The sequence below is a fragment of the Bison bison genome, unplaced genomic scaffold (assembly GCF_000754665.1).
Source record: "Bison bison bison isolate TAMUID 2011002044 unplaced genomic scaffold, Bison_UMD1.0 scf7180017864371, whole genome shotgun sequence".
NCBI lineage: Eukaryota > Metazoa > Chordata > Mammalia > Artiodactyla > Bovidae > Bison > Bison bison.
Window position 1 is genome coordinate 9,872,951 of NW_011494943.1, and position 19,560 is coordinate 9,892,510.

The 19,560-nt window shown below is 49.5% G+C and overlaps 1 protein-coding gene across 1 annotated transcript in view; it reads right to left on the minus strand.

Moving 5' to 3' along the window:
* Window positions 1-19,560, minus strand: part of TIMP2 (TIMP metallopeptidase inhibitor 2) — a 23,694-nt gene continuing 4,134 nt past the window's right edge. The window contains exons 3-7 of the mRNA XM_010856519.1: window positions 17,189-17,192; window positions 16,618-17,115; window positions 14,270-14,378; window positions 4,387-4,511; window positions 1-2,934 (exon numbers count right to left, since the gene is read on the minus strand). Of these exons, the coding sequence (XP_010854821.1) occupies window positions 2,737-2,934; window positions 4,387-4,511; window positions 14,270-14,378; window positions 16,618-17,115; window positions 17,189-17,192 (934 nt within the window). The 3' untranslated portion in view covers window positions 1-2,736. The remainder of the gene's footprint in view (window positions 2,935-4,386; window positions 4,512-14,269; window positions 14,379-16,617; window positions 17,116-17,188; window positions 17,193-19,560) is intronic.

Consider the following 19,560-nt stretch of genomic DNA (forward strand, 5'->3'; position numbering starts at 1 on the left):
TTCTCACTGATAATACTGTTTATTGTCCACAGGCCGAGCGGCCACTGGAGAACGACACAAAGCATCGGAGACATGCGGTGTCTGCTTGTCGACTTTCAACAACTCTCGCGTGTTCCCAGCACAGGAAGGTCTCAAGACTTCATATTCCAGCAAAATCACATTGCCCCAAAATTGAAAAAACAAACAAACGAAAAAAAAAAAAATCCAAACAAAAACGAACAAGATCAACAAAGCTTTAAATTACGGCGGCAGGTCCGATATTTCTTAATACTTATCAAGCAAAGATTTGGAAATAACTACAATGTAAACTTTATTTTAAATATTTTGAAGACAAGAATAGAGGGAGGAAAGAGCAGTGCTTAGAACATAACATATAAATTAATGCCAAATGGAGAGCCTTCTTAAACTATATATATATGGCAATTATTGACTGTGAGGGTATTTGAGTGGCTTCTCGGCCACCACTGTGTTCTTCATCTTGACTTTTTTTTTCCTGCTCAGCATGGCTACAAGATCAATGTGTGTGGACTGAATATAAAGGCCATCTTTTAGAACCAACCTACACAAAGATTCTTTGCTTTGTGATAATTGGAACCAGAGAACAAAAAATAGGAGACAGAAAAGCAATGATACTCAAAGAACGGAAGAAAAGGTCTGAAGGAATCACCATCATAGGCTAGCTACCATGCCATTTCCACTCTGGATCCAAAGCTCCCACGATGCAGAAACCTTTGGGAAAAAAAAGGTGCGAGTCTAACCCCTATCGAGGGTAATAGAAAACACAGCACAGGAATGATTACAACTGATGTCAGAAACAAACCAAAACATTAAAAGAAAAATCAGCAGAAACAGGAGTAAATGTTACATATGATAACACCGTACAGGAAGCAGACGGGGGTGGGGTGTTATATTGACTGGAGGGTCTGGTGTTCTTATATATACTGAAATCACACGGACTGGTCCATTATGACATCTTACAAACTTTCTATCACTGCACAACATGAAGATGCCCTTGGAGCGGGCCGAATTCCTGGAGAGTCCCCTAGTCTGCCCTAGAAAGGGGGTCATCAAAATCTGTGCTGACCAGACCCCCGGGTGGGCATGCGGGCTGCATGCCATGGCGGGGGAGGGTCAGGAGTCTTAGAGGTGCTCTGGGGTCACCACAGAATAGAGCAGGCTTAGAAGATGACTTTGGAAGAACTCTGCAGAATGACTACTCCTGGGCCAACAGACTCCAGTTTCATTGTGTGTGTTTGCATAGCGTGCATGATAAACTCAGGGCAGTTGACCTTCACAACACAAGTGGGGAGAAAAAGGAGATTATCTTTACTGTTACTGAGAAATTTCTGCCTCCGTTAACCCCCGATTTACTGGCATCAGGAAACTACCTTTAGGGAACAGCTAGGCTCCTTAGCTCCCTATGAAGTTTCTTACTTGGAGATCTTTGTAATACAAGAAATATAAGCAGAGGAGGGCGGGTACACCGGTAAATTTGGCTTCACCTATTCTCTAAGAATTCATCTTTAGCAGAATGAGATGTCTCTTAAAGCCGGCCACAGTGTTCTGGAGGCCCAGAAAAGCCATGAGCGCTTTACTGACACTACCTCCCCGCCAAAATTCATCCTTCCCAAGGGAGGACTTCATTCTGCGCTTCACTGACTTCACTCTGGGGAACCCCTGCACTCCCGGGGCACACTGACAAGTCAGTCTTCCAGGGAGCTCACACTGTTAAAACTCTGGCACCTGCTTGGGGGGCTCTGAGGTGTGTTGGGGGACAGGGCAGGACCCAGCTTTTGACGTCTTCAAGATGTGCCAGACAGCAGGGGGAGTTCATGCCACCAGCCACACAGAACCCCTTGCAAAGCCAATTCATGTCCCTCCACCTGGGTGCCTGAGGCCAGAAAGAGGAGGGCGAGAGAGGGGCCTTAGCAGCTCAGGAACAAACTCTAGGGGCAGCCAGGCCTCCCTGCCAAACGTCTGCGTCAGGGCATGATGTCATAGACTCCCTCAAGGGCTGGGGCGGGTCCTGTGGGCCAGGGATGGAACCGAAAGGACTTGGCTGGAGCTGACGCCTGCCGCCCTCACGTCTCTACGAGGCCAGGGAGGGAGGCTCCTGCTGGAATCCTGCAGATTAATATGATTAACTGGGGATCCTTCAAGAGCAAGCCACTGATCCAGGGCTGCTCCCGAAGTCAGACGCTGGGAGTCCATGGTGGGCGTGGGGGAGACAGGGGGTGCACAGGGACCACCACCCTAGGGCCAGAGGTGTGGAAACTGCAGGAACCGAGGGACATGCCCCTCTCAAGATGAAAGGGACCTGGTAGGCCTGCTACACAGTCTGGCAACGACCCTCGAAAATTCCTGCAAAATGTACATTTCCAGGCTCTGCCCTGACCAGCTTGGGGACCCCAAGTGCTGTCTGCTCAGCGTTTGTGACAGTGCCAGGGCTGGGCCCGGGAGGGACGCCTGTGCGTCTGGCCCCTGCCCGCACCCAGGGACGGGAGACTGAGACGCACGGTGCCCAGGCTGGCGGATGGGGTGTGGGACCCATCTCTGCCTCCAGACCCACAGCTGTGTGTTTAAAAGGAAGATGGGGGCGGAGAGGAGAATCACACTAACTTAAAGCCACTTGGATGACTGTTTTTATTCATGCTGTTTCCAGGAAGGGATGTCGGAGCTGGACCAGTCTGAACTCTTGGACACTGTCAATTGGCCCCAGGAGTGCTGGTGGCCTGCTTACGGGTCCTCGATGTCCAGAAACTCCTGCTTGGGGGGTGCTGCTCCGCGGTACCAGGCGCAGGAGCCGTCGCTTCTCTTGATGCAGGCGAAGAACTTGGCCTGGTGTCCGTTGATGTTCTTCTCCGTGACCCAGTCCATCCAGAGGCACTCGTCCGGAGAGGAGATGTAGCATGGGATCATGGGGCATCGAGTGATCTAGGAAGGGGGACAGGAGATGGATTCAGCTGGGGACCGAGGCCATTCATGGGGCGTCTCCAGAACCTGGCCTTCACCTGGTGAAGGTGTTCAAGGGCAATGTGCAGAATGAATGATCAGGTAAGTGCAGCAGGGAAGGAGGGATGGAGCTGCTCCACCAGTAGGCTTTCCTGAGCTCCAAACTCTCCAAATGGCAGCAGGCAGTCTGTCCAAGATAGGACAGAAACCTTTCTGTACCCCCCAACTACCAAGCACGCCCTCTACTTTGGGCCATCTGGTTTACCTTCTCTGAGCACAACAAACCAGCTTCAGCTTAGTCCCAGCCTTCCAGAGAGTATAACAATAACAACAATAAAGGGCCTTGAGAGACTTCCCTCATGGGCCAGTGGTTAAGACTCTGCACTTCCACGGCAGAGGGCATGCATTCAATCCCTGGTCAGGGAACTAAGATCTCACATGCCTCATGGCACAGCCACAAAGACGGAAGTGGACGTCTCAGAATATATAAATAAAACAAAAAACAATAAAGAGTTTTGACTATCAGACAGGTTCAACTCAGGTAAAAAGAACAGCGTCTTGCTCCCAAGCACATGGATGCTTCGAGGGGATCAGCAAGGATTAATAGCATCTTGGCAAAAGAACCTGAGTTCACAGGAGGGTGCAAACCTTCAGGGAGCTCAAAGAAAAAGGTGGAACTTGTTTTTTATTAACTTCACCTTAGGCACGGGGGAGTTTGCTAGACTTACAAGTAGTTGTGAGTCAGAATTCACACTATGAATGAGCTAAGGGGTGGGCTATCGAGGATCTACCAGGATGGGCAGAAGGCCACACAAGCAGTGTGAACGGGCACAGGCCAATCTCTGGGCCACACCGCGCCCAGACTCACACGCTGTGCTGGGGTTGGGGGAGGGGCGGCGGGGACCGAGGGACGTTAGGAGACAACAAAATGGGACCCTGGGGGCCATGGAGATCTCACCGTCTATGCCGCATCTGAGCATTAGCACTGCTGTGACTGTGCCTGGCACCGCCTCTGGGGCGCTTTCAAGAAGAAAGGCAGGGGCTTCAGGGGTCCTCATCACACAGACCCCATGTTTACATGGACCCATGCGTGGAAATGGCTGGTACACTGGCAAAATCATAACACCTGGGATGTTCTTTCACAAGGCACGCCAAGTCTCTGCACTTGTACGTTTGTAGAAAGACACTCCTAAGGCCCATGTTCTGCTCACGAAACTCCTCCTGCTAGAAGGCTCCCTTCCTAGAAGCTACAGCCCACGTGGTCAGATTCCCCTTACCTCCCCAAAGTCCCTGGACGGACACCCTCACCTGTGGGCAAGGTGTGTCATACCTCCCCAGAGCCCTGTCCTGAGTCAGGACCCTGTGGATTGAGAGGCCCTGGGAAAGTGGCATCAAAGCCCGGCAGTCCACCTGGAGGAGGTGGCGGCGGCTTACCTTGCACTCACAGCCCATCTGGTACCTGTGGTTCAGGCTCTTCTTCTGGGTGGCACTCAGGGTGTCCCAGGGCACGATGAAGTCACAGAGGGTGATATGCATATTGCCATTCCCCTCGGCCTTCCCTGAGGAGACAGGGGTCACCAAGCTCAGAACGAAATTACACGTTCTCTTTTTCCTGCATCTGGATGAGGCTCAGGCATGGGGAGGGTTAGTTCTGACAGTACCCTGAGGCGTAGACTATTTTGTGTCCCCTCCAAAACTCTGAGGTTAAAGTCCTGACCCTGGCACCTTAGGATGTGTGACTCTATTGGGAGACAAGGTCTTTAAAGAATTGATTAAAATGAGGTCATTAGGATGAGTCTGAATCCAGTAGGTCCCCTTTTAAGAGGAAGAGATTAGGACACAGACACACAGGGATGACCACATGGGGACACAGGGAGAAACTGGCCATCTACAAACCATGGAGAGTGGTCTCAGAAGAAACCAACTCTGTCAACATCTTAATCTTGAACTTCCAGCCTCCAAAATCGTGAGAAAATACATTTCTACTGCTTAAGGCCTCCAGTCTGCGGTTTTTGTTATAGCAGCCTGAGAAGACTCATACACCATGGAATATTTATTCTGAGTATAAGAATGCAAGCTCACTGTAGAAAACTTAAGAAAGTAACTTTTTAAAGCGTCTCTCTTTTCATTACCTAGCGCTAACATTCTGATGCATTTCCTTCCAATATTCTTTTATGCACATGTATTCAAGTGAAAAACGTCACTATTGTATGCAGATTATATTGTTTCCTGTTTGGTTTTTTTTTCCCACCAAATATTTATTCACAAGCCTTTCCTCCATTTGATGTTGAACTTGTAATTCTGGGTGGTCCCATTATGAACAATAAGAGCAGAATTTTATAAAATCAGCAATCTGCCCTAAATTCCCTGTATTGAGCATGATGAGACGCTTGATAAGACTCTGTTCGCACCTTAGACTCCTAACTCAGCCCCCTTCCTCCCTTTGTGAAGAGTTCTCACTGGTGACAGCCCAGGCATTAGCAGAGCAGAAGAAAAAGACAGACCAGTGTATTCTGGTGAATGACAGGACCTAATGAGGGCCGGGGAGGTTGTCTAAAATCTTGTCTTTCCTGTTACAATGGCACCTTGTCAAGAGACACAGACGCCCAGTGATGACACCGGAGCCTGGCAGAGAGTGACACGCGCCTCCCCGAGAGGCAGACAGGAGCCCCGGGCTGCACCCTGGGCATCTTGGCTTGACAAAGCTGCAGTGCGTCCAGCTTAATGATCTCAGGCACAGCCCTGGCCACCAACAATCGATAACAGAAATACAGCTCAAGGAAGTGCTGACGCAGCTAGCTTATCCACTGCATCCCGTCAGGAGGAAGTGAAACAGAAACCTGTCATCAGGGGAAAGACACCGGCTTGCCTGAGGCTGCAAGTTGCACCAATGACACCCTTTGTGCTGGGCGGGTGGCAGGCAGCACTCCCCAGGTGTGAATTCTCCTGCTCTTCTTTCTGTCTTAACCACGCCTCTAACCTTCAAGCCTTCTATTTTTTTCTTGGACTTGTCTGACATTTCAGGTAAAGAAAAGGATCAAGAAGCAGGAGGACTCCTTGATTGCATTCATTCTGATCCTAATAACTAAAAAAAAGATGTATCTGGGTGACCTTAAGCTTCAAAAACAGCTGTAATTTTTCCTAGACCTGAGGCTGAAGCTAATGCTTCAATAATTTGGCCACCTGATGCGAACAGCTGACTCACTGGAAAAGACCCTGATGTTGGGAAAAACTGAAGGCAGAAGGAGAGGAAGGTGACAGAGGATGAGATGGTTGCATGGCATCACCAATTCAACAAACACGAACTTGGGCACACTCCAGGAGATGGTGAGGGACAGGGAGGCCTGGCGTCTGTGGGGTTGCAAAGAGTTGAACGCAACTTGACAACCCAACACACACACACAGCCATTCTCTAAAGAGTACAGAATAGACAGGGAGCTAAATGGACAATGGCAAATAACTCTTTCCTACATCTTGGTTTCTTCTGGCATTGACCTTGCCCGGCCTGGTCATTCATTAGAGGCAGGCTGAGTACTCATTCCAGTTCCTCTCTCCAAACTTACGTAGCAACTTCCCCTGCGTCACGTGACTGGCATCAGTCTACCACATCACATTGTTCTTTGCCTCTCTTGCATATCGTGTTCTTTAATCAGGTCATAAGCACAAAGGGTAATGGTTGTGTCTTAATCATTTTTTATCCATAGTTCCTTGGACAGAATAATGGCTCAGTAAAAGTTTACTGATGATGACGTGGTTATCTGTTCTAACAATGTGTTCCAATATCTTTTTTTTTTTTGCTGTCTTCCTTGTTAAACCTTTTCACCACCGATTCAAGCTTCCACAGAGAGTGAGCAAAGGCAGGCCACGGAGATGAAATGCAGATTTTTTTCTTTTTAAAAAATGTTTATTTATTTATTTTGGGCTGTGCTGGATCTTTGTTGCTGCGTGCGGGTTTTCTCTAGTTGCAGCGAGCAGGGACTACTCTCTAGCTGCAGAGAGTGCACAGGCTTCTCACTGCAGCGCTTTCTTCTGTTGCAGAGCACGGGCTTCAAAAGTTGCAGCATGAAGGCTTAGCAGTTGGGGCACATGGGCTTAGTCCTCTGCAGCATATGGGAGCTTCCCGGACCAGGGATAGAACCCATGTCCACTGCATTGCCAGGCAGATTCTTGACCACCGGGGAAGTCTGAAATTGTGTATTTTCAACGGCCCCAGTTCCCAGTTCCCATGAGCTTTTAAATGTCAAGTGTAAATGGTGTAGCATCTCAGAATGTTAAGAAGAGATGCCTTTCGGTAGAGATAATTAAGACTTGATTTGGTACGTGAGCATCTGTCTGCCTTGGAAAAAAAGCAAAGTCTTTCTTGGACACAGAAAAACAGGAATTAATTAAAATTTGTAACTGAGGGTTGTATGTTTACTTTTCTTCCCGGAGATGAGGACTGGAGAAGAAAATGACAGGGCCGAATCTCTAACAGTTCCTGAACACAAGCGTCTCGCGGTGCCAACTCGACATGTGAGGCTGAGTCATCAGCCCAGGAGGAGGTGGGCTGCCCCAAGCTGTGTGGTCACTCGTGGGGCCGCAGCCAGCACCGGCTGAGTGATTTCTGTGCCCCGTGATTCTTGGTTAGCCCGTTGTGACTCCAGGAAAACAAGATCTAGATTCTGTGCTTCAGAAAGTAAACACCAGATTGAATCCAGAGCCGTCTCACTGAGCCAGGGAATGAAGCTGGCTTAGAGAGGTTCCTCTGTAATGGGGTGAGTCAGCAGCCAGTGGAAGGGCCTTTTATTAATCTTACGCTCCACGGCCAGTCAGGAAACTAAACTGTGCCCCACGTTGCTTGCTTCCGATGTGAAATGTATGGCAGCTTAAGATGACAGCTTCTCAGGTGGCACAGGGGGAAAGGATCCCCTCGCTAATGCAGGAGACACAGGAGATGCAGATTCGATCCCTGGGTCGGAAAATCCCTTGGAGAAAGGAATGGCAACCTGTTCCAGTACTCTTGCCTGGAAAATTCCACAGACAGAGAAGCCTGGCGGACTGCAGTCCACGGGGTCGCCAACAGCAGGACACGACTGAGTGTGCTCGCACTAAGGTGACAGGCACACAGTTATCAACTGAGTGCGTCTGCAAACATTTTTAGTTTTCCCTGTAAGTGGAGCTACAATTTGGATGCTTTCTGAAATTTCTGAGATGTGTGTGGCAGTTACTCATGTAACTGTTTTCTCATTCAGCCTGGGGACAACTGAGGGGGCTTGGGTGTGGGAGCAGTTTCACAGGTCACGTACATATTACATGTTAAATAGCCTTTGATGGCAGATATGAACAGCTGAGCTGACACGTGAGTGAAAAGAAATGTTATCAGAGAATGACTGAAATTATGGGGCTTTCTGTGTTTGATTCACCATCTTCCCTTTGGACATGAAGCCTCTCCCTTTCAGAAAAGGGTCTGAGGACAATGGATGTTCCTATCACATCTCCCAAGAGAAAGAAAAGCAACTACCAGCAAAACAGTCATCGCACCACCCTCCACGCCTGTCCTGGATCCACCTTCTTAGCAGCCCCGTGGTTTCCTCGCACTCCAGTGATAAACAGGGCAGGAGGGGACCCAAGCCCCATGCTCCAGAGAGACCTTGCCAGGGCTCCTGACTGCTGGACATAAGCCCTCTCCCTGTCCTGCCCTGGGATCCAGCCAAAGGGCCCTGCGGTCTGGATCTCGTGGAATAAAAGAGCAGTGCCACACTCCTCAGGATCTCTGGGCCAAAGGCAGGTTTGACCGCCCGGGAAGGGCCCCAGCAGATGAAAATCATGCCCAGAGGCCACTGTGCAAGGGGGGCGACTGACCTTGGCTGCTAGGGCTCGGCCCTCCTGAGTGTGTGCAGACTGGCTCTTTGGCACCTCTAGAACAAAAGGTCTGCCTTTGACCTAGAGCAGGGCAGGTTCTCAGCCCTGGCTGTGCACTGGACTCCCCTGGGGAGCTTTACCAATGCTCTGGGGGTGGAAGCCACCCCCAGAGATGGTGCTTGAATTGGTCTGGGGAGCTGCCTGGGCATCAGGAATTTTGCAAACTCCCTGTGGAATTCCAAGGAGCAGCGGAGGCGGAGGACCACTGGGTTAGGCGTCAGGGCAGCGAGACTTCTAAACCTGGACCAGTGATGGAAGAAGCAGAGTGTGATAGACCCGGGAGTCAGGCTGTGTTGTTGTGTGGTTGCTCAGTTGTATCCAACTCTCTTGCAGCCCCATGGACTGTAGCCCAACAGGCTCCTCTGTCTGTGGGATTTTCCAGGCAAGAATACTGGAGTGGGTTGCCATTTCCTTCTCCAGGGGATCTTCCTGACCCAGGAATCTAACATGGCCTTGGAAGACAGATTCTGTACCCCTGAGCCACCAAGAGTTATGCTGAAAGTGAAAGTTGCTCAGTTATGTCTGACTCTTTGCAACCCCATGGACTTCTCCAGGCCAAAATACTGGAGCGGGTAGCCTTTCCCTTCTCCAGGGGATCTTCCCAACTCAGGGATCGAACTGAGGTTTCCCCCATGGCAGTTGGATTCTTTATGAGCTGAGCCACCAGGGAAGCCCAGGGTTAGGCTAGTCAGGGTCTAATTTCTGGCAGCTCCATGGCACCACTCCCTGGCAGTGTGACGCCAGCAGGGATGTGTTGAGAAACGCCTAACCAGTAGCTCTCCTGGGATTAACTGTGTAGCATTTGAATTCTGTGGTATCAATACTCCTACCCTGGGCAATTTCAAGCTACCAACATGACATCAACCAAAGTTTAATCATCGGTCTGAAAGTGAAAGTGGGTTCAGGTACACACCATGGGGCCTGAGCACATGGCTCCATCCTCCAATCCTCATCTATAAAATGGGGTTCGTGATAGGGTGCTACTGCTACTGCTAAGTCACTTCAGTCATGTCCGACTCTGTGCGACCCCATAGACGGGAGCCCACCAGGCTCCCCCATCCCTGGGATTCTCCAGGCAAGAACACTGGAGTGGGTTGCCATTTCCTTCTCGTGATAGGGTAGTGAGGATTAAATGGAACCCCCATGAAAAGCATTTGAAGAACATCAGTGCCAGGAAAAGGGCACTCCTATTTCTATTAATAGGAAGCTGGTAGGGCCTGGTGTAGAATCCTTTAAGACAGATTCATCTGTGCATGTCTGGAGGCAGACACTGGCCCAGACCAAAGTTACCTTCCCACCAGGAGCCACCAGCAACAGGATGCGGGCTCTCCCTTCTGAATAAGGGCTTCTGCAGCTCTGCGGTTTGGCCACATAGCCCCTAGAGGGCAGTGTGGAGACCCAGAGGGATGGCTGAGGCTCTCATTTTAAAGGGTGTTACAGCCAAAATCACTGCAGATGGTGACTGCAGCCATGAAATTGAAAGACATTTGCTCCTTGGAAGAAAAGCTATGAACAACCTAGATAACATATAAAAAAGCAGAGACATTACTTTGCTGACAAAGGTCCATCTAGTCAAAGCTATGGTGTTTCCAGTAGTCATGTAAGGATGTGAGAGTTGGACTATAAAGAGAGCTGAGCGCCAAAGAATTAAGAATTGATGCTTTTGAATTGTGGTGTTAGAGAAGACTCTTGAGAGTCCCTTGGACTGCAAGGAGAACCAACCAGTCAGTCCTTAAGGAAATCAGCCCTTTAGGATTGATTATTGAATTTTCATTGGAAGGACTGATTATTGAATATTCATTGGAAGGACTGATGCTGAAGCTGAAACTCCAATACTCTGGCCACCTGATGTGAAGAACTGACTCATCTGAAAAGACCCTGAGGCTGGGAAAGACTGAAGGCGGGAGGAGAAGGGGACAACAGAGAATGAGATGGTTGGATGGCATCACCGAGTCAATGGACATGAATATGAGTAAGCTCCGGGAGTTGGTGATGGACAGGGAAGGCTGGTATGCTACAATCCATAGGGTCGCAAAGAGTCAGACACAAGTGAGCGACTGAACTGATGGCCTGGTAGCTCAGCAGTAAAGAATTCACATGCCAATGCAGAAGACACAGATTCAATCCCTGAGTCAGGAAGATCCCCTGGAGAAGAAAATGGCAACCCACTCCAGTATTCTTGCCTGGGAAATCCATGGACAGAGGAGCCTGGCGGCTACAGTCCAGGGGGTTGCGAAACAGTCGGACATGACTTAGCAACTAAACAATAGCCTTTAAAAGGACCAAAAAAAAAAAAAAAGGACTCAGAAAACTAGAAGCTGTTGATTTGTTAGGGCAATGAGGTCTCTACACCACAGAGGTTGGGCTACTGTGATCTCAGAGTCTGATCGTCAGCTCTCTGCATTGTGATTTTTGTCCCTGTTCCCTTCTATTTAATATTATCTCTCCTATTGTAAAAACAGTAAGATACTGCAAGTGTGAAATGGTGCAGCCGTTTTGGAAAGCAGTTTAGAAGTTCCTCAAATGGTTAAACACAAGAGTTTCCATAGGTCCTGCAATTCTACTCCTAGGTATCTACCCAAGGGAAATGAAAACATATATCCAGGCAAAAACTAGAACACATGTGCTCAGAGCAGCATCACTCAGTACATAAGAGGTAGAAACAGCCCCAGTGAAATGCTGAATGGATAGACAAAATGTAGCACACCCATCCAATGGACTATTATTTGGTCATAAAAAGGAGTGAACTTCTGATACATGTTACAATGAGTAAAACATTAAAAACTTAAAACACCAAAACATTATGCTGAGGAAGCCAGACACAAAGGACCATATATTACATGAGGCCACTTATAAGAAACTCCAGAGTAAAGAAATCTAGAGATTAGTGGTGGCTGAGAGCTGGGGATGGGGGGAGAATGGGAGTCAGGAAGGTAATAGCTAAAAGGTACAGGGTTGCTTTTAGACCATGGTGATGGTTGCACTCTGACCCCTGAATTATACATTAAATAATAAATACACCCTGACCCTTGAATTAATACAGTTTAAATAACAGATGCTCAGAATAAGACATTTAGGAAGTTCAGAAGGCCCTTTAAGAGAAGGAAAAAAAAAACTCCTTAAATATAATCTCTTTAAATATTTATTTTTGTTTAGTTCAGCTCTTTGGCTGGGCTGGATCTTAGTTACAGCACGCAGGATCTTCAGTGTTTAGCTGTACCATGTGGGATCCAGCTCCTGACCAGGGATTGAACCCAGGCACCCTGATTGGGAGCTCAGAGTCTTAGCCACTGGAGCACCAGAGAAGGCCCCACCTTCACACTTACATCAAGTGCAATAAATAAAATTAAAGCCCTAGCTCTTCAGTTGCACCAGCCACAGCTCTCAAGTGCTCAGTAGCACACTGAACAGCTCGGACATAGGGCATTTCTGGCATCAGTGGAGGTTTGGTTAGACCCGTGGGTCTCAACTGGGAGTGATTCTGCTCCCCGCACAGGGAACATTTGGTGATGTGGAAGACCCCATGACTCGGGGGAGGATGTTGCAGCAATCAGTGGGTAGAAACCACGTGTGCACGTGTGCTCAGTCATGTCTGACTCTGCGACCCCATGGACTGTAAGACCGCCAGGTTCCTCTGTCCATGGGATTTTTCTAGGCAAGAATACTGGAGTAGGTTGCCATTTCCTACTCCAAGAAGTCGCAGATGCAGCTAAATATTCTCCATGTATAGGACAAGCCTGCCAGCAAAAAATGATCTGATTTCAAATATCAATAGTACTGATTTTGAGAAGCTCTGTTCTGGATCCTGGGGTGCAAGCTAGTGGGGCAGGCAGAGGAGGCAATGGAAAGATGTAAAGGGATTTCTGTATCAATTCTGGTCCATGCATAGTAATAAATGTACCATACTAATGTTAAGACATTAATAACAGAGGAAGCTGTAGGAAGACCTAAAGGAGCTGGCTATACTGTACTAACCTGCTCAAGTTTTCTGTAAATCTTTAACTGTTCTAAGAAATAAAGTCTAGTAATAATAATAATAAGAAAAAAAAAGAGAAGTCATTTTATGTAAGACTAAAAGAATAAAACTTTAAAAGAAATGCAGTGATAAAATTGTGGTCTATCCGCACAATGGAATATTATTCAGCCTGAAAAAAGGAGGAAATTCTGACACTTGCTGTAACATGGCTGACCCGAGGACACTGCGCTCAGTGAAATATGCCAATCACAAAATGACAAAGGGTGCTCGATTCCGCTTTTATGATGTCCCCAGAGGAGTCAGATTTCACGGGGACAGAAAGCAGAACTTTGCCAGGGGGCTGTGCGAAGGGGAGGTTAACGTGCACAGGGTTTGTTTGGGAAAATGAAAGCGTTCTGAAGACACATGGTGGTGATGCTTGTGCAACAGTGTGAACGTGCTTCGTGCTGCTGAACTAGGCGCCTGAAACTGGCTAACATGGTAAACTTCATGTTCTGCTGCTGCTGCTGCTGCTAAGTCGCTTCAGTCGTGTCCGACTCTGTGCGACCCTATAGACTTCAGCCCACCAGGCTCCCCTGTCCCTGGGATTCTCCAGGCAAGAACACAGGAGTGGGTTGCCATTTCCTTCTCCAATGCAAGAAAGTGAAAAACTGAAAGTGAAGTCATTCAGTCGTGTCCGACTCTAGCAACCCCATGGACTGCAGCCTACTAGGCTCCTCCATCCATGGGATTTTCCAGGCAAGAGTACTGGAGTGGGGTGCCATTGCCTTCTCCATAAGCTATGTATGTTTTATCACAATAAATGAAAGAGGGATACGATGAACAAAGGAACAGGCGAGTAGCACACACAGTAATATTAAGAGATTTAAAGCAAGGTTTTGGGACTTCTCTGGCGGTTCAGTGACTAAGGCTCCAAGCTCCCAATGCAGGGGGGTGTTTGGTTAGATCCCTGGTCAGGGAACTAGCCCCCACATGCTGCAGCGAGGAGTCCCTATGCCGCAACTAAAGATCTCGTGTGCTGCAATGAAGGTCGAAAATCCTGCATGGTGGCAACTGAGACCTGGCATGGCCAGATAAATAAAAAGCTACTTAAAAAAATAACAAAACGAGGTTTCAACTCTGCCTTCCGCCTCTTGCCCAGCCTTGAGCACCTCCAGCCTCTCATCCGTGTCCATCTGACCTCAGATTTCCTATGAACACTGGTTTACTCTATTCTTTGTCTTAAGTCACATTGGTTCCACTATTCTAACAAGGGGAATGTGGAGGACGGTTGAAATTCATCAGTCCTCTGATGGGAAAAAGCAGGGAATCCTCGAGACTTCTGAGTAGCACTGTGTATACCATGCATGTCGTCAAGGCTCTGGCTCACCTCCAGCCACCCCGCCTCCGCTCCCCTGGGCGCCCTCGAAGAGCAGCCCACACCCATATCCGCGTACACACCTGCAATGAGATACTCCTTCTTTCCTCCAATGTCCAGAGAGACCCCACACACGGCAGAGGAGGGGGCTGTGTAGATAAACTCTATGTCCTGATCAGGTCCCTTGAACATCTGGAAAAAGGAGGATGAGGAACGTAAGTGAATGTGGGCAGCACAGCCAGGAATCCGGATGCCTCCCTGAACACGTGCCCCAACCTGCACCCGGGGTACTGCCAGCACGGAAAGGGGATGGGGACACAGCAGTCAGACAGGCTGGAAGACAACTATTCCTAACGCACAGGGTTCTCCGGAGTCACTGTGATTCACTGCCTAGGGTGGCAGTTGTCACCAGGCTGGGGATGAACTGGTCATCCAGAAGGACCCGCCTCAGACACACCTGCCTTCCCAAACATGCGTGAGGTCATCACAGAATCTCCAGGGAGGGGCTCGGATACCTCCAGGTGATTCTGACCCACCACGGAGGACAGCCACTTTCGTCTCTTTCCAGGAATTCTGATCAAGTACTGGCTACTTGATTCCAGAGCAGAGAGGCACCTCTTAATTAGGATGTAACTCTGGGCAAAAGGAGTTCAACTTGTGATTTCCTTAGAGCCCCTGGGGAACAGACCTGTTGCTCAGAAGGGGTGCATTGTTCCAGCATCTGGGCAGGAACTGAGAAAGCCCCAGCCAGGGGGTTCCTGCTGCCCCACCAGGGCCAGTGACAGGCGGGGACGTGAGCATGGGCTGAGAACTGCCTTCCACTCCGATTTTAGGGGTACAGCTCACTTGCAGCCTGGTGAAAGGGGAGGGCACACGTGCCAGGACCAACACAACACAGGCGGCCACACAGCACCGTGGAACACACACCACTGAGGCTTCACAATTCCACACGAACCGCGTCAGGACTCTTGCTGCGTGGTTAAACCCAGGTTAATGGTATTGTTTGGTTTGGGGGAAGGGAAGAGCTTCAAGAAGCAAACCCAAATGGAACAGGGTCATCCCAATGTCACAATGAACCAGCTCTGCAAGAGCTATACCCCAACCCATGCCAAGGAAGGTTATGAATGATGTCTGTCACCCAAGGGCTGAAAGTGCTGCCTCGGTGTCAACACCTCCCTTTTCATAACCCCACAGTGGGTCATTAGAGCAGAGATACTGTCTTAACTGCTTCATAAATAGAGACGTTGGCACTGAGAGACCGGGGCACCCCTTTAAATGACACAGACATAATGATTAAGCATTTCGCTGACCTTCTGGTAACATGTATTTTCTATTTTTGTAACAATATGGACGGCCACAATGACTAACCAGGTCACAAAGCTGTCTCTCCAGCTACAGCCTAGAATCTTCTTCCCTCTTACAGACCAAGTTTTGTTGTTGTTCAGTCATGTCTGACTCTTTGCGACCCCATGGACTACAGCAAGCCAGGCTCCGCTGTCCTTTACTATCTCCCAAGTTTGCTCAAATTCACGTCCATTAAGTTGGTGATGCTATCTAACCATCTTGTCCTCCGCTACCAATTTCTCCTTTTGCCTTCAATCTTTCCAGTATCACAGTCTTTTCCATTAGTTACTGTCAGTAATAACCTTCCATTTGCACCGGTCCTGTCCTCCCAACCTGCCCCGTGTCTTCCCTCCCTCCCTCCCAAATATGGGCTCCTTGCCATATTACCTTAAACACAACCCACATTCTGAAAAACTGACAAATACCAGTCACCTCCCACTGGGTCTACAGCTCTCAATGCCTCTGGTCCTATCCGGCCTGGCAAAGCATGTTCTCCATCACCGGCTGGGCTGCCAAGTCCATTTCTTCCCTAAGTCCCCTCTCTTAGGTAATGTCCCAGCACATCTCTCCATAGGAGCCGGCCTCTCTCCAAATCCTCACTCCTCTTGAAAGTAAAGCTAACCAGGCAAGACCGGAGCCCACTCGCACTTTTGGGGAATTAGGTCATTTGCCCCGTTGGTTGTGGGCTCCCAGAAACAATGGCCAAGTTCCCACTGCCTATGAACCCACCCACCATGGAAGAGGCGGAGAGGCACTCATGGAATGTTCCACAGAAGCTGTGAAGTTGGTGACTTAACACTGAAGCTCTGCCACTGATTTATAGGCATCAGAATGAAGATAACACATTTATGGAAGAACTGAGCCAATGGGAATATACCATGTACACCCAAGTTCTCTGGCATTTACAGATTAAGGAGAATCAGATCCACCTGCAGCTTGACGCCCCTGCTCCTCACCGTCCGCCCCATGCATGGCTGGGCCAGTTCTAGGGACCTAGAGGTGCACTGAGACAGCGGGACACCCTGCCGTGCTCCCAAACCTCCCACGGCTCTGCCGGACACAGCAAGCCCAGGAAGGCCACCATTACCTTTATCTGCTTGATCTCATACTGAATCCGCTTGATGGGGTTGCCGTAGATGTCGTTGCCAGAGTCCACCTCCTTCTTATTGACTGCTTTGGCCCTGATCACTGCAAAACAAAGATGCAAAGGTGAGCAGAGTCCCCCGCAAGACTGTCCTGGCTCCGAGGTTGGGGCGGCAGGGTGGAGGTGGCAGCAGGGAGGCAGGAGGCAAGGGCAGGTAATCCCAGCCTGGGCACAGCACTGGACCCCATCCAGAGGGGGCAGACCAGGAATGACGCCAGAGCCCTCTGCTGACAGGACCCCGGAGCAGCTCTTGTCCCTCAAGACCTGGGGGTGGCTGAGGCCATCACTGATTTGAACACGGATCACTGTGGATCTCACACGATGGGACTCTGGGGCTTTTTTCCCTTTCTCTCCAATGTGTATGTACCGGTGGCTGGGAAAGCAGATGAGCACACTGACTGGCCTGCCATCCTGCTCACGCAGTTGAGGATGGTGAAAGTCCTACCCTGCCCACCTCCTCCCATAGCCTACGGTCAGTCAGGCTTTTTCAGGCTGAAGGTTGAGGGGGAGTTACCTTCCTGCAACAGGCCCCATCATATTTAGGTTGGGGGTCTGACATCAAAAAAGTCTATCCTGCCAGCCTCTGAATCCGTCCTCTGCATGTCCCTGAGAAACATCCTGGGGCTGCTTTTTGTAATAACACACATTCTATCAGAGGCAATGGCAGAGAAAGGTCAAACATTTTAACCCAAAGTGCGTGGAACGGAGAAGGAAACATTTGAGAGCATCCGTGGCAGAAAAAAGGGACAGATGCCGAGGGAAAAGGCCAAAACACAAAGAAGGATGGTCCTGGACCTTGACACGAGATGGAGGAGAGGGGAAGAGGTCAGGCTGGGAAGGTTCCGGAATGTTCCCCAAGGCCTGAGGCTGCTCGCAGGCCCTGCAACCCAGGGCTTCCTACCAGCAATTAAGCCGGGACCCTGCTCTGCCCTGTAACCTGACAGGCGGGGATCAGCAGCTCACGCTGTCACTTGGGCAGAGCCCTCCCTCCCTTTTTTCATTTTGAGGCTCGTCAGCTGGTGGCACAGGCCATTCTAATGGCTTTAAAAGCTTTGTCCTTCAAGATTTGGCTGTTCAGGGTCACTGTGGATGAGTGTCACGTGAGCATGGGTGTGAGCAAGATAGAGAAACAAGGAGCAGACAGGGCCTGGCTTGGAGGAGCCTCCCACCCTCCACCCCAGTGAGCGGCTGGAATTCCAGAGCCCCTGGTCAGGGCGGTCTTTTCCTACAGAGCAGGGAGGTCCAGGACACAGACCCCCATCTGTGCCCACCCCTCTGGATCCCCCAAATGCTCTCTGGATCCCAGCCTGGCACCAGAGCCCTACGCCCCAGCTCCAGTGCCCCACCCCAGCTCCAGTTCCCCGCCCCGGCGCAAAGCCATCCTTATTTTCCTTCTGTTGGCGCTGAGTCATGACTGGTGGAGGCCACAGGTTCCTGTTTCCCAGGCTGAGCCAGGCCCCAACCTACGAAGCCACATCCAGGAAATGCCAAGCGGTGGGCCACGCCAGAACAGAGGGCCTTGCCCTTGTAGCAGGTCGTCCTGATCTCAGCGTTTCTTCCCACCCCTCCACCCATCTTCCCACCCCAGCACGTGTTGCCTTTTCACGGCCATACCCCATCCAGCTCAAGCATCTTCCTTGGCCGCCCGCTGCTGCCCTCTAAACATCCTCCTGGCAACCTGGCACCAGCCAGTGACTATTTTGGCTGCCTTGGGGGTCACCCGCTCTTGTTTGTTCCGCCAGTCCATAATACTTCCTGAATCTGAACCTGCCCAGAGGTGTCCATATTTTCAGCCCTGAATGCCATCTCCTCTCTGCCTGGAGAACTTCTATTCATCCTTCAAGACCCAGCTGAAATAGCCCTTCTCCATCTTCCGTTGGGAAACCCTGTCCTCTCGTGGCACCTGATGTATATCCCACACCTCTCATCCATTTTGCTATAAACACCTGTGCCCTTGTTTACGCAGAGACCAGGGAGCATCTAACAGGCAGAAACTATGTTCTAACCATAGAACAGTTAGCTCTATTTGCTGAGCTGAACCTGAGATAACTGGATGGCAACACAGGTGAGGTTTGTCTTGGTCCCTCTTACAGCCTGCCTAGTCTATACCTTATCGCCACACTACACGGAAGTTTTTCTGCGCATCAGCAAACATCAGATCAGTCTGTCCCAAGTTTGCTCTTCCACAGTGTCGTCCTCAGCGCACGCTATCAAATGAACCAGGAACATCCAAAGGAGATCATGAGCCTACAAGAAGCAATGCCGAACTGTGTTATGGTGTACCCAGCCCTGCGTGCTTTTTGAAGCTGCTTGGTACTATTGTTCAGAGGCCCAGCACTCTGCACAATGCTTACTGCATCACAGGTGTTCAATGAACACTCTGCTGACCATCAGAAAACAAGCAAAAAGTCAAAACTACCATGAGGTAACACCGCTCATCAGTCAGAAGGGCCATCGTTAAAAAGTCTACAAATAACAAATGCTGAAGAGGGAACCCTCTACCCTGCTGGTGGGAATGTAAGTTGGTGCAGCCCCTATGGAAAACAGGATGGAGTTCCTCAAAGAACTAAAACTTAGAGTTGCCCTATGATCAAGCAATTTTATTCCTGGGCATATATCTGGATAAAACTGAAATTCAAAAAGATACACAGACTCTCCCCCATGTTCAAAGCAGCACTATTTACAGTAGCCAAGACACAGAGACCACCCAAATGTCCCCTGACACATGAATGGATGAGTAACATTTCATCCATGTTACTCAACCATAAAAAAGAATAAAATAATATCATTCGCAGCAACATGGATCAACCTAGAGATTATCACACTAAGTGAAGCAAGTCAGAAAAAGACCAATGCCATATGATATCACTTACATGTGGAATCCAA